The sequence below is a fragment of the Sphaerulina musiva genome (assembly GCF_000320565.1).
Source record: "Sphaerulina musiva SO2202 unplaced genomic scaffold SEPMUscaffold_13, whole genome shotgun sequence".
NCBI classification, from domain to species: domain Eukaryota; kingdom Fungi; phylum Ascomycota; class Dothideomycetes; order Mycosphaerellales; family Mycosphaerellaceae; genus Sphaerulina; species Sphaerulina musiva.
The window spans coordinates 665,404-678,551 of NW_016017395.1; the positions used below are offsets into that span (position 1 = coordinate 665,404).

Sequence of the window (13,148 nt, forward strand, 5' to 3'; positions counted from 1 at the left end):
TCGAGTGGGTTCGACGAGGCCGTGAAGATTAGAGAGGAGCTCCTCGCCAGCGAGCGAAGAAGGCGCTCAGTGTGAGGCTTGTATGGTCGTAAACCACAGTCATCGCATGCAGTCGAAAATCTTTCGATTTCTACTTTTCCATCCACTGTTGCCCACCTACCTATTGTGGGGGCCCTCTATGAGTGCCTCAGGCAGGTCACATGCATCTACTACTGTTGTACTTCTGCCGTACGTACATATGCAATTCACCACTCATGCATCCATACCTAAAAAACCCTAAGCCTCCCCACACACCCCATCCCTCGGCGCCACACTATACGTCGCCGTCAACTCGGACGTATTCCACCCCATCGGCTGTCCCCAATACCCACAAATCGTACTCTGCCCACCCCTCGAACAGCGATACAACGGGCCCGTCGTATTCGTCGTAGGAGTTTCTTCCACGGCGACTGTCACGTTGTATTTGGCACTGTTTTTGTACACGAAATATTCTTCAATCTCGAGAATAAATTTGGAGGCGGAATCTCCGGGATATGTGTCGGGGGAGACGCGCGTGAAGTAGCTTGGGGAGAGAGAGTCGGATTGGCAGGGGGTCCAGCAGGTTGGTGGGGGGGATGTTGTCCTGTTTTTTTGGAGGGTGAGTAAAGGTAGGTGTGGGTGAGGGTATGGTTTTCTTTTCTTTTTTTTTGTTTTACTTACCAGCTAATGGAGCAGTTTCGAGGATAGGGACCTCCTTGTTCGAACACTGCTTCGGGGTTGGAGACGGTGAAGCTGATGTAGTGGGATTCGGAGGGTACGCGGACGTCGCTGGCGATGAAGGGGTCGAGGTTGAAGTAGAGGGCTTGGGAGGAGGTTGCGAATGCGGCGAGGGAGGCGAGAAGCTGTTTGGAGGAGAGCATGGTTGTTCTATTATTTTCTTTCTTCTCGTTGTTGTTCTTCTTGTTGTTCTTGTTCTTGGTAGTGGTGATGTTGTCTTTGTTGTTGTTGTCCTTTTGTAATACAAAAAGTTCTCTCGAATATCGGTAAGCTGACCTGTGAGATAAGATAGTTTTTGAGTTGAAGTGGAAGCTCAGATAGGTACACGTAGGTATACTTATATAGACAAGGTACAGATCAGTACCCCATCACTTCCTCTCGGCTCCACAAGGAGGCCATACAGTGAGTATAGTAGCTACTCCATCATGACGATGTTACATCGCCACTTTTCTTCTTTGTCCCTACATATCATACCTGTACCTATTCTCCATGTCACACACACCTCACTCCAACCAACTGTCAAGCTCATGCATGACATCAAAAAAAAAGTCCCCTTTCTCGCAGTAGTACCAAAATCTTGGATGTGATGTATGCCAATCCTTTTCGCCCCCCCTCCTCTTTCTAAAACTGTACCTTTAGTGACACCAAAAGAGCGGAGACAATTCCCCAAACAGAGAGAGAATCTGCGCGGGGGATATATATATAGCTATATCTACAGTGAGTTGGGTTTAGTCCTAGAACTATTATTAGTGCAGACAAGCGAAAAAGGATCAACTAACTACACACCGCAAAAAAAAGTTGCATCAGAGACACTTCGCAGGAGACTATTGCTTTGGTACATAGCACTAGATATCTTACTTACCTTACTGTGATATGTGTAATATACCTCGAATGGTACCTAAGGTAGTCAGTCACACACGCATACGCATACATATACACACACGCACAAACTACTTCACACTATGGGTCTAGTACGGTAGATAGTGAGTACAGGTACGCACTACCGTCCCTCTTGGCAATAACGCACGCATTCGATAGGTCCCGTCCCTTACCTTACCATACCTGCATTAGTCGTCTTGTGTACAGGTAAGGTAGTTATTGTTAGTACAGCGCCTTGGTCCTCCCTCACTCACTCCCTTATCCTCCAACCTACCTAGCTATCCAAACCGCCTAGGTATTCTATTCTGTCGGAAAAGAAAAAAAAATCGCACGTACCTGGTGCCCCATGGAACTCTCTACCTTCCAACCTCCTGACCTCCTGACCCTCGCGGGAGAGGTGGGTGGTGTTTTGTCTGTACTTACTTGGCTTTCCTCCACCTCTTTCCTCTTCCCTCTTCGCTTCACGCACCTCATCATCTGATCCGTTATGTTGTTAGCGCCCGTGCTATGAGAGGTTAGTCACCAGCCAGGTCCAACTCTGTTGTTCACTGCAATTGTGTCACCCATGCCTGCCTGCCTTTGGTGCCCTGGCTCGTGGAACCCGCAAGAAGCATCCTGTCTTCGAGAGGGCATTGAGATCACGTGAGACAAATGGCCGGCTTCTCATCCTTCATTTGTGCCTATCTGTCTCGACTACTTTCCCACGTACAAAGTGCCATGCCCCATTAGAGCGCCCCGCCATCCTTCTCTCCCAAATCGTCGCTCGTTTCTCATTTCGCGTTGACTGGCGTGCCGAGGCCCTGGCTCGTTTGGCCAAAGGACCGAAAGTACATTCGTATTTTGAATGGCCAGGTTGCCACCATCCACCGCCATTGCAGTGAGACCGCCCTCCACACCTTCTTGAACCACGTCTTGGTTTTTTCCTTCGTCACATGGTAGGCGCTCAACTTGGTGCCCGTCTCAAAGTCAAAGTCGCCGTATCGGACGCCTCCCAACGGTGGTGCCATTGCTGGTGATCAAGCTGAATGTGGTCAAGTCAGCTACGTATCCACTGCCGAGCGTGATGTTGTTGGCACTCGCTGGCTGTTGGTCTGTTGTATCGCCCGAGCGGAAGTACGATTGCAGATTATCTTGTGCGTCGGCGGCGATGTGAAGCACGCGCGAAGTTTGGAAAATGTAGAGGACCGCAACTCGTGCGAAGTCGAGGGTTTTGCTGTTCACGTCCCCTGCAGCTGTCGTTGTAGTGGTGGTGGATGTCGCTGATGTCGCTGGTGTAGGGGCGGAGAGGGCGGAGGGAGTGCTGGGTGCGTTGAGACTGGCGTCGTCCGTAGCTGGAGAGCTGCTGCTCGAATCTTCTCTCGCAGTAACAATACCATTGAATGAAGGCGCTCGGACCTCCGAACTTGGTACGAGCCATCGCCTCGTGCTCTGGCCATTGAACGTGACGAGTTGATTCTGCACGTTGCAACTCATATCGGCAGAGGAGAACAATCCCAAAAGCTCCTGGGTATCGAGGGGGATGCTGAAGGTGGAAGCGGCGCTGGAGAGCAGTCGTGGTAAGGATTCGCCGATGGTCGCATTGCTGGAGGGACCAGCACTGATGGAGCTGCAGCCAGACTGTTGGTATGTCGCGCACGTCGAGCCAGTGTATCCATTGACACAAAGACACTCGCAGATGCCATTACTGCCGAGGATGTTAGTTCCTCCGTTCGCACAAACAAGCTTCGCGGCGCAGGTCCCAACCTTTGATACAACGGCATCTTCCTGCCTGGGCAGCACGATGAGCACGACCGGTACAACGACAGCGGCGGCCACGAGCAAGATCAGCAGCACGATGAGGCAGACGAGAACCCACAGAGGCATGCCGCAACATCTTCTTCGCTTGATTGCGCCAGCGTCACTATCGCTGGGCAATGCGGAGTGTCTGTCTCCCTTCACCGACCAGTTGGCCAGACTGCGTCTGAAGCCGTTTCGAGAACCTGGTGAAGTCGCGAGAGCAGGCGGTGGGAAGGCGGACAGGATGTCGGACATGCTGCCGGACCGATGTTTCTTCTCGTCTGCTCCCGCGCCATCTATCCAATTCATGCCCATTCTACTGGCAGTCTTGCCACGATCCAGATTCGAGGCCAGTTTAGTGGCTCTTCGGATGAGGTCCGATAAGCTGGTCAGTGATCCTCGCGCTTCGGCCTCCTTGACTGCATCCACGTTGAGGCGAGGCGGCCTACGCTTGCCCGCACGTTCAGACATGCCGCCCATCGGCTGCTTAAGCTCTTCCGCCTCAGCTGCACTAATAGCACCACCCTTTTCGAGACTGCCAATAATAGACTCGACGCGGGGGTCCACTGCAGGGGCAAGTGGTGAGCGTGCTGTTGAACGCTGTGGATGGAGTTGATTTGCCAACTCGGCTCCAAGAAGCTCTCGGGAGCGTTGTCGCCTGATATGGAGACTGGCATTGCTGTTGCTCTCGGAGTCAGACGAAGCGTCGAGTAAGGCACTGCCCGAACGAAAGGCCTCCTCTGGGGTCGGTTTGGTGGACTTCTGGTCCAAAGGAGTCTCTTGCATGTACGATGCGGTGGCACCTGTCACTGCAGCTGTCGTACTCGGCTGTTGTTGGTCACTGTCGGCATATTGTTGCTGCTGCACGCTGGACGCACCCGGTTGTGCCTGTCCTTCCAACATCTCCTGCGCTAACGCTCTCGCTCTCTCGGTACGCTCAGAAATATCAAATGCGGGAGGCTCGGCTCGCGTGCTACTTTGCTGTTGGCTAGGAAGTCCTGCGAGACTGCTCTTGGCCTCGCCACCACTCCTTCTGACCTGATCGGAGCTTTTGACAGTAGTCAAGGTAGGCTTACTGCGCTTGCCAAGACTCGCCTGTCGCACGATTCCATGTTCGGGACTGGCCTGGTCGTGACGATGCATGTAGTCCGGCGTTCTGATCTCTCCGCGAGCAATGGCAGGTTCCGTGGGAGAGTCATCGTAATCCTCCTCCTCGTCTTCGGTATCAGAAAGCGGCGCTGGTCGCTGGACGGGTTGGTATTTCACCTCTCTGCCGCGCTCGAGGTGTGTCTGAGAGATGCCGATGGGGATAGCATTGCTGCTGGCGAAAGATGTTTTGCTGTCGCGTCCACCCGTATTGACACTACCGGTGCGCATACTTCCACGCATGCTGTCGGTTTCTTCTAGAATGGGATGCACGGGCCCAACCTGTGGGTAATAGGAAGGTGGTCCTCGACGCGCAGATGGGGGAGGACCAAGAGGTGGTCGACGGTTTTCCTGTGCCTGGTAGGCCGCTTGCTGCGGGACCTGTGGCGGAGGATATGCAGGTAGAGCAGAGAAATTCGCGGTCGACGTTGCGGCATCAGGCGGCAAAGGCCTATTAGGTAGTGGGTAGTTGGGAGGTGGGGCGTAGCTATATCCTTCTCCCGTCCACTGTCCATTGCCGTGATGTGAAGGTGGGTGTCCATGATAGGGTTGGCGATTTGTCGGCATCATAGGAGGCATGTGTCGAGGAGGGTCGCGATCGTGTTGACGATAGTCCAGTTGCCGAGGAGCCTCATCTGGCCGCGCAGGTCGTCGAGGGGTCATTCGAGAGCTGTTAGTGGGATCTTGAGTGGCTCGCGCGGGAGACTGGGCGTGCAATGGCCATTGATCATTCTGGCCGTAATCTTCTTGATACTCGTACGGGTTGCTGTCATACAGTTGATGCTCTGGAGTCTGTCGTGTCGACTGAGCTGTAGGAGGGTACGGCTGATGAGCTGGGGATCTTCTCGGGCTGTGCATGGGCGAAGCAGAAGAGAAGTTAGGAACCATGACTGGAGAGCCACGGATGCGGTCTGGGGTCAACCCTGGCCGAGGAATGCGACTGGAAGGATGAATGTTCTGTCGTTGTCGTGCGGTCTCGTCAGAAGAATGAGGTTCGGGTATGCCTCCTCCATACCCTTGGTCGTAGTAAGGTCGGCTCATCGAGACGTGTGGTCAAGGGAAGCGGCGGTGGCTGCGCACGAACAATGGATCTTCACAATGCCTATATGCAGGTCCGGATGGCGTGTTCGTAGCGTTGGCTGCTGTAGACCTTCTTCGTTGGGGCTGGATGTGTCCTGGTCCACGTCGTCGCTCCAATGGATGCTGCGCACAGCGCTCGCGCAGCTGCAGGCACGCTGCCGTGTTCTACCTTGCGGATGGCGATGTGCGATGGATGAGGGCCGTCTCCTGCGTTTGGTGCACGCTGTTGCGCAAGGGAAATTCGTCACTGGTCCAGCGGAGTGGGCTCGTCGTGCGGTGCGCGCGTGGTTTTCAGTGGTACAAACGAGTGTGGGTGTTGCTGAATGAGTGGCTGTCCTGCCCTGTTTCTGCAGTCAGCCGTTGTTGCTGCAGCTCTTCTGCCGCCGCCGCCCTCGCCGACCACCACCCGCCAGCCAGCCAGCCAGCCAGCCCAGCCAGGAACTCACCAGAGGACGAGAAAAAAAAACAAGGTCAACGACGCTCGCTGGATACCAGATCAGCGGGTCGCCGCTACGAAGGTAAGGTCCGGCACGTTGGAGGTGATGATATCGACAGCGAGTCTGTAGGAGGTAGTGTAGCCTTGGCCGGGACAGCAGATTGTCGAGGACCGTGGCTTCACCCTGCGTCCAACGCTGCCCTCGTCTCGCAAACAGCCACACGGCCGGGCAGCACTTCACTCGCGCGTGCTGTCGAGTCTTCGAAACGTTCCCGCGCACCTCAAACGGAAGTGGTGGCAGAAAGCAGCAGGGCTGACGCAGTCTCGCGCCTCAAAAGCAAAAACAAGAGGAGGAGGAGGAGAAGAAGAAGATGACTACCGTATGGAAAGCGAGGCTGCCGAAGCAGAAAAGCCGGCAGCTGCTGCCAGCCTCCCAGGCTGTTCTGAGTACGATGGATGCGCATCGTGCCCCGGAACAAGGAAGAGAGAAATCATACGGATGGTTAACATCCTCTTGCTATCGCACGCTACGCTCGCGTATGTTTCTGGAAACTCCATGAAACCTTGTGCATAGGAAGGTTTAAGCACAACGCGACCCGTGCGCTGGCGGGGGGGACATGATTTAGTGCTATTTTTTCTGCTCTCCCTTGCTATACTTAGGAGGTAGGCCGGCCGCAATCCCTCACTCCAACATCGTGATCATTACATCTCAAACACGGTGTATTACAGTATTACTACTACTGCTTCTGCACTCGTGATCCCTCTACGCAACAGTTTGGATGGACTGAATGCTCCCGTGAATTTTGTGCAGACCAAATGCAGCTGCAGCCCCATAATCTACAGTACATACAGCACGCAGCCGAACATCCATTTCTGAAACGACCTTGGCTAAATGCTCCATTCTGTGGCGTTTGTGCCTCGAGCTGTGGATTCCGGATTTGCCAGGATGAGTTAGGACTATGGGCCGGGGTATCTTCGATATTGGCACCGTGGGACACTACTTTATATCATCAACTCCCTTCTGTTCCGCCACCGGGGCACAGCGGACCACGGCCTAATGCAGCGGTTCGCAGTTTGGTATTAATTGACAGGCACTGCACTACTACATAGATATGATGAGAGGGATCGCGCAATCTCAAGGTGCGAGACACTGTTGCCGCTCCGCGACACTCCGCGGCATCCTTCGACGTGGACTTGTCAACGGAGTCAACAGAGTCAACGCTCATCCGTCCAGGAACATGTACTTGGAAACAATGTTTGTTTAATGTTTGTTTAGATTGACTTTGCAGCTTATCGCCTCCTCTCCGAGCATACCTCCTAGCCTGAAACCGAAGTACATGTACTCTCGAGAACCGATGACCACCACGTGCGTCTTCTTCCATACCTGTAGCGGGAGTCGGGACGCGTTTGCGCGGTGCTGAGAGAGTTCACGATGGGCGATTTGTCTCCAACTGAAGTGAGTGAATGCTCCAGTGCAATGGACGAAGCAACAACAAGATTTACAATGGAATGAACGGCTTTCGCAGATTCATTCCTACCTAACCGACTAATCCTGTCAAGCACTCTTCACCACCGCGGGAAAGTTCGACGAGGCCATAGTTCAAGATTACCTTTGGAGCCTCGCGATGAACTATTAACACTGACTTTCGAGGAAGGACTGACTTTGCCACGAGACGCAGCTTCGCGACAACGCCTTCTACTTATGGAGATCAGATAGTAACACGACCTAGCAAGAGTCGGGCTTTTGTTTATTCACAAACACTACAGTACATGTACCTCTTACATTCAACGTAACTCGGTTTGGTCTTGGACAACAACACAAAACCCAGCGATAACAACACAGCACTGACTTACGCGAATATGGATTACACCATGCATGAACTTTCCGAAAAAGAGAATGTCCAACCAGGTGAAATTCATTGTACACATGCTCTTGTCATCTTGACCCGATGGTATTGACATCTGATAGTCGACAGCCAATCAACATCCCGAGAACAGCCGCCCAGATACAGCAGCACAGGTGTGCTGAGTGTGCCATGGTATATGCACTTGCGGCATGCTGAATGCTGATGCTGTGCAGGCAGATGCACATGGTCTCCTCCTCGGCTGCGGCCAACGTACAGCCCCGGAGGTACGCACATCTCTCAACCACCTCGCCGCCCTAGAGTTCTGCGCCATCTCCTAGACACACCATCCAGGCCCTCGTATCAGCTGCAGATGAGCAAGCACTGGACGACGCCTGAGGCGGATCGTCGAAGGAGTGCATCGCCAAGGGTATCGCCTGCGGAGAGGTTCCGTCCATGTGCTGCGCAAGGAGTCCAAACAGAAAGTCACACTCAATCGTCCAGTCCCGCAAGTGTCAGTGGAGGCGTCCCGTTACCTAGGTCTCTCACAAAGACTTTGAATAACTGCCTTGATGGCGCCTTCGACATGGTAGCCAGCTCGCCAGGAACGGACCAAGACTCCTCGCCAGGTGGCGCGCCTCTTAAGCCAGAAGACTTTGCACCAATTCATGACGTGGAAGCAGCAGTGGCAGCATGCTTTGATTCTCCGTCTCCCACCCGCGAAGAGAGGCGAAAGACCCTACATATTCACTCTCCTGTTGACTTGTCTCGACTGCGATCCGCCCCGCCCACTGGCAGTCCCTCGTCGTCTGAAGCCTGGACTGGCGACGACATCTTCGTCCCGAAATCACCATACCGGAGCGAATTTGGGGTCGACCAGATGCGCACTGTCCCAACCCGACACCATGTCGTGAACTGTATAGCTGGCGCGACTTGCTCGCGATCTCCATTGCGGCAGAGACATGATAGTGGTGTACGCGTGACGCCGAAAAAGTCTCGATTTCGGGTGATGGAAGCTGAGGCACCACCTGGTGAGGCTTTCGTGACTGCTCTGTGTTTGAATGTGCGCAAAATCTGATATCGAGTTCAGTGCGCCTTGACAGTATACCCGTGCGATCACCTTCCGATGCTGATGATGAGGACGAAGGATCGGAGACGTCGAGTATGAGCTCGGAATGAGCAAGAGTCATTGCTATGGGGATAGCTAGCGGCGGCAGAATAGCACAGGGCATCTCGACTTCAAACTCAACAGTTCAATGGAGATATGCGGTTCATCAAACTTCATTTTTCATTCGTGGTTGCAGTATCGAAGCTCAGGGAACCTTTGATGCAGTCCGGATCTCCTCCCGCACTCCTTCTCCTCTCATTGATGACGCCCATTCGAATGTGGACTTGTTTGAGCTCCACATCCTCGACGCTCACGTGCACCGTGGTCTCGACCTGCACAACACTGAGCTTCCTCTCGTTATGCAACTGCTCCAGACTCTCGGTGCCGTGAACTTGGCCCAATTGGGATCGTCTTGCCTGGCGCGAATTCCTCGTTCCCGCTTCGACTGTGGTGGTGGTACCGAAGAGGCCGTCTGGTCGCCAGTTGGATGTCGCAGTAAACGTCTCCAGAGCCCGGATGTTCTGGTTTGTCAAATCTGAGCCGAACAAGACGCTCGTTCGAGTCAGACTATACAGCAGGACATCCAGCCAGCCATTACTGGTAATCATCGCTGCGGCGACGCAGAGTTCTGTGAAGCCTACATCGTAGCCTGACAAGGCTCGCAGTCGGGAGATGATGAGCGGGAGAGTACACACGACGTAGATGGTCGGGTAGGCGATGATGACTTTCATGGTGGTTTGTATCCGGAGCTGCGCAGTCGAAGTTGTGTAATAGGACCCGGACACGCGGTGATGGAGGACGATGGTGATGATGGCGTATAACACGACAATTGCCAGCATGGCAAGAATCACCCAGAAACAGTGCAGCCACAATCGCACGTGGATGTACTTCATATCGATCCAACACCATGCTCCCGCTCGCACGTAGAGGTTGGAGCGATGCAATGCGAGCGCGATCCCCGCGCAGAGGAAAGTGAATGTCCACAGGCCCAGCAGCGAGAGGCGGAAGGTCCGTTGCGAGAGTCGATAGTCGTAGACGATATCAGCAAAGGCATGCATCGCAATCGCACAAGTAAAAAGTCCACTCGACAAATCTCCGATACTGACGAACCAGCCTTGCGCCCAGCAAGCAGGACCACCGGACACGATACTCCTGTCATGCACCCATTTCGAATTGATGACAAACGCAGTAGATTGTTGAATGTCGGCGAGCAGCAAATTGAAAATTAAAACTACGAATTGGTTGCATCGTACTTGACTGCGGTGTTTCCATCTGAAAAGGCGATATCCGAGATGGAGAAATAATGCCGATGCGCTGGTTACGGATAGGAGTGCCAGCACGGAGACGGCGGTTAGGCCTTGATGGAGAATTTGGGGGAGCTCGGGGAGGGTTGTGGGTGAGGTGTGGATGTTGTGGTGGCCGAGTTGTTCGGTTGTGTGATGTTCCATTGCAGAATTTTATAATGTAATAGTTTCGCTGCCGTCGTCGTCGTCGTCTTCGTTGTGGATCATTGAAGTTTGGTTTCCGGGTTGAGAGATGGCTAGGTAGGTACTGATGAAGGGGAATCTCGCGCCAGGGGGGCGGATGGGCGGGGGGGCAGTCCAAAAGACCTTTTTATTTCTTTTTTACTTTTTCTGTGAGTGAGTGAGTGAGTGAGTGGCAACAATACGGTCAATAGGTACCTACCTTAAGCATAAAAAGGCTGGCTGCTTGATCGGTCGGACTGTCACTGGGCATGCAAAAAAAAAGACACGGTCGATCCGGACGCTTGCCACGACCTAGCCTGTGTGGAATTGCATGATGGGCATCGTATCGTGTTAGTGCCGCTGCCATATCACTATACTCGGTAGGAAGACGCATCTTGCAGCAATGGGATTAGTGGTGACTTGTCGGGCTTTTGCGGCTACGACGTCAAGACTCAAATCAAGAGAGTGTACCAGCAGCCCGGCAACCAGCTGGGGGTGGAAGGGGTAGACCATGATCGATGTATGGTAGCCACACGACGGTCTATCACTCTATCCTGGCCATGATGAGGGACCCCCCAGTACGACTTGGAAAGAAGACACTAGTAGAGAAATCCAGCGATGAGTTCCCGAAGTTTTGTCGAAGTAGGCCGATTGCGACCTTCGTAGGCTCTCATACATGATACTACCTTGGATTTTTGTTTTTCGCCACTGTTGCGGTGGAGGGGACCGAGTGACGGTTTTTTTCCTTATTCAACGGCAGTCAAAGGTTACAATCGTGCCGCCGCCGAAGCTGAATGGCAGGGAGATGGATTGAGCCTTGAGGAAGACTTCTCTCACCCAACAACCCTCAGGCCTGTTACCGGTCATCAGGCTTTACCTTTTAGTGTTGGTTGCCAGGTGGAAGAGGAGAAGGAGGAGGGAGGGAAAGAGACGGCGGGAAGAGGTGAGGTGGGAAGAACTTCGGCCGTTTGAGTGTGCGAATAATGCAGCGAATTTAGGTACTTTGCTATTTCTTTTTCTTCACCCCTAGGCACGTCGGCAGTCGGCAGCGTTTCCCATCTCTCCAACAGGAACAGGCTACATCTTAGAGCACTCTGTTCCATACACGCCATTCACAGACGGTCACTGAGCCTACCTACATTTAGCTACGATTGTTGATGACTACTCAATCCGGGGCCAAGATCGAGCACGTCTTTTTTACTACCTGACCTCCTATCGACGACTTCACATCACGACACCCAGCCATCTTTTCCAACAACCCCCCCTGAAATATACAGGTACATGCCGCAAGACTCAAGTCAAAACATTCCTTGGCACCCAATGGTGAGGACGTTCCTTGGAAAGATTGCTTCAGAAACAGACTTTCGTCATGCAAGAGGCTAGTAAAGAGCATGCCCCCCATCCCATGTTTTTTGCTGGGAACCAGGTTTATTTCATTTCTGACAAGCCGCATTCTCTGATGATGATAAGCCTTTTGGTCACGAGTCTTCCCATGAACTCGCGTAACTCGCCCGCTGCTGAGCCGAGTTGTCGAGAAACCGATTCGTAGCAGGCCACTCATCAAGAACGTGGGCTCCTCAAGGGTTCACGTGGGCTTTCTATGATGAATCATATGAGTGAGAGAGAGAGAGAGAGGGAGGGAGACATAGAGAAACTAGATCCAAAAGGGGCCTCTTGCGAATTTCTCCTCTTTTGCTGCACTCCGCAAGAAACCTCGCTAGGAGACGCGACACATCTGACTTGTGCAGGCATGACTTCTGATGGAGACTACCTACTCATTATTCATGATCAGCTATACATCATGTAATAAAATAGGTACGTGCAAGGCGACAAGGCTCTTATGACTTTTTCTCTTTTAGCAGTCAGCACTTCATCTCCAATGCCTCCCAACACCAAAGCCTATAGTGCCTCCAAGCACGCGAAATGTCCTACATCATCCCTTTTCTTATACCAGCCAGCCCAGATTGCCCCGTCTCGTATACTGTTCGGACCTCGTATCGAAGCCTAAGGTACCTATACTCGTATGTCCAAAAGGGAACACTTGATCCACTTCGCAAGGTACTGCAAACTGGTCATGGCTTGGATTCTCGAAGTTAGTACAAGAGAGAGAGAGCTGGACGCAATGTATCGCGTGTGGAAATACACCTAGGTAAGCCGACTGTTGGTCCGAATGTAGTCTATCCAATGTGCTGTATATGGGTATAGGTATAATGCACAATTGGGATTTGAAGCTTCTTTATACATTAGGTATGTACTGCTGAACGACCCGTTATCAGCGTATCATTGTTATGATTATTTTATTCTACGCAACACAATTACGCACCACCATCTCCTAGAGTTCCAGATCCAAAGAATAGGTAGGTAGGTATAGATATAGCGCTCTAGTATAGTCACCATAGCTCGATTTTGATCTCGATCTCGTTATAGACCCTATCCTAGAGGTACTACCTACCTATGTTACCTACATTACCTACCTACTCACCTACCTTACCTATCTATACAGCGATTCTACCTGTTAGATCGCTCACATCTATACATGGATAACCCTTTCTTCCTTTCTTCCTGCTTAGTAACCCGTGCCAGCTTGCTTTGCCCTTTTATATACTATACTCGGTAGGAACAGGTACAGGTACAGGTATCTTTTCTTGATAGGCTGG

At 52.5% G+C, this 13,148-nt stretch overlaps 4 protein-coding genes across 4 annotated transcripts; all 4 read right to left on the reverse strand.

The window, feature by feature from the left end:
- Nucleotides 1-85: 85 nt before the first annotated feature.
- On the reverse strand, nt 86-1,125 carry SEPMUDRAFT_152415 (uncharacterized protein). The gene is made up of 2 exons (XM_016907434.1): nt 700-1,125; nt 86-622 (listed from the first exon to the last, which is right to left on the reverse strand). The coding sequence occupies exons 1-2, from the start codon at nt 897-899 to the stop codon at nt 277-279; spliced, it is 546 nt and encodes a 181-aa protein (XP_016756265.1). The 5' UTR covers nt 900-1,125; the 3' UTR covers nt 86-276.
- Nucleotides 1,126-2,291: 1,166 nt separating this feature from the next.
- SEPMUDRAFT_152416 (uncharacterized protein) lies at nt 2,292-6,532 on the reverse strand. Its single transcript, XM_016907435.1, has 2 exons — nt 6,084-6,532; nt 2,292-5,978 (listed from the first exon to the last, which is right to left on the reverse strand). Exon 2 carries the CDS (start codon nt 5,596-5,598, stop codon nt 2,602-2,604), a length of 2,997 nt encoding a protein of 998 aa, XP_016756266.1. The 5' UTR covers nt 5,599-5,978; nt 6,084-6,532; the 3' UTR covers nt 2,292-2,601.
- Nucleotides 6,533-7,256: 724 nt separating this feature from the next.
- On the reverse strand, nt 7,257-7,912 carry SEPMUDRAFT_129118 (uncharacterized protein). Its single transcript, XM_016902258.1, has 2 exons — nt 7,600-7,912; nt 7,257-7,529 (listed from the first exon to the last, which is right to left on the reverse strand). Exons 1-2 carry the CDS (start codon nt 7,603-7,605, stop codon nt 7,335-7,337), a joined length of 201 nt encoding a protein of 66 aa, XP_016756267.1. The 5' UTR covers nt 7,606-7,912; the 3' UTR covers nt 7,257-7,334.
- A 1,652-nt stretch (nt 7,913-9,564) lies between these two features.
- On the reverse strand, nt 9,565-10,416 carry SEPMUDRAFT_18103 (uncharacterized protein; the record flags this gene model as incomplete). Its single annotated transcript, XM_016908303.1, has 1 exon — nt 9,565-10,416. A coding segment is annotated over one exon (852 nt), but the record flags the coding sequence as incomplete, so codon positions are not given.
- Nucleotides 10,417-13,148: the final 2,732 nt, after the last annotated feature.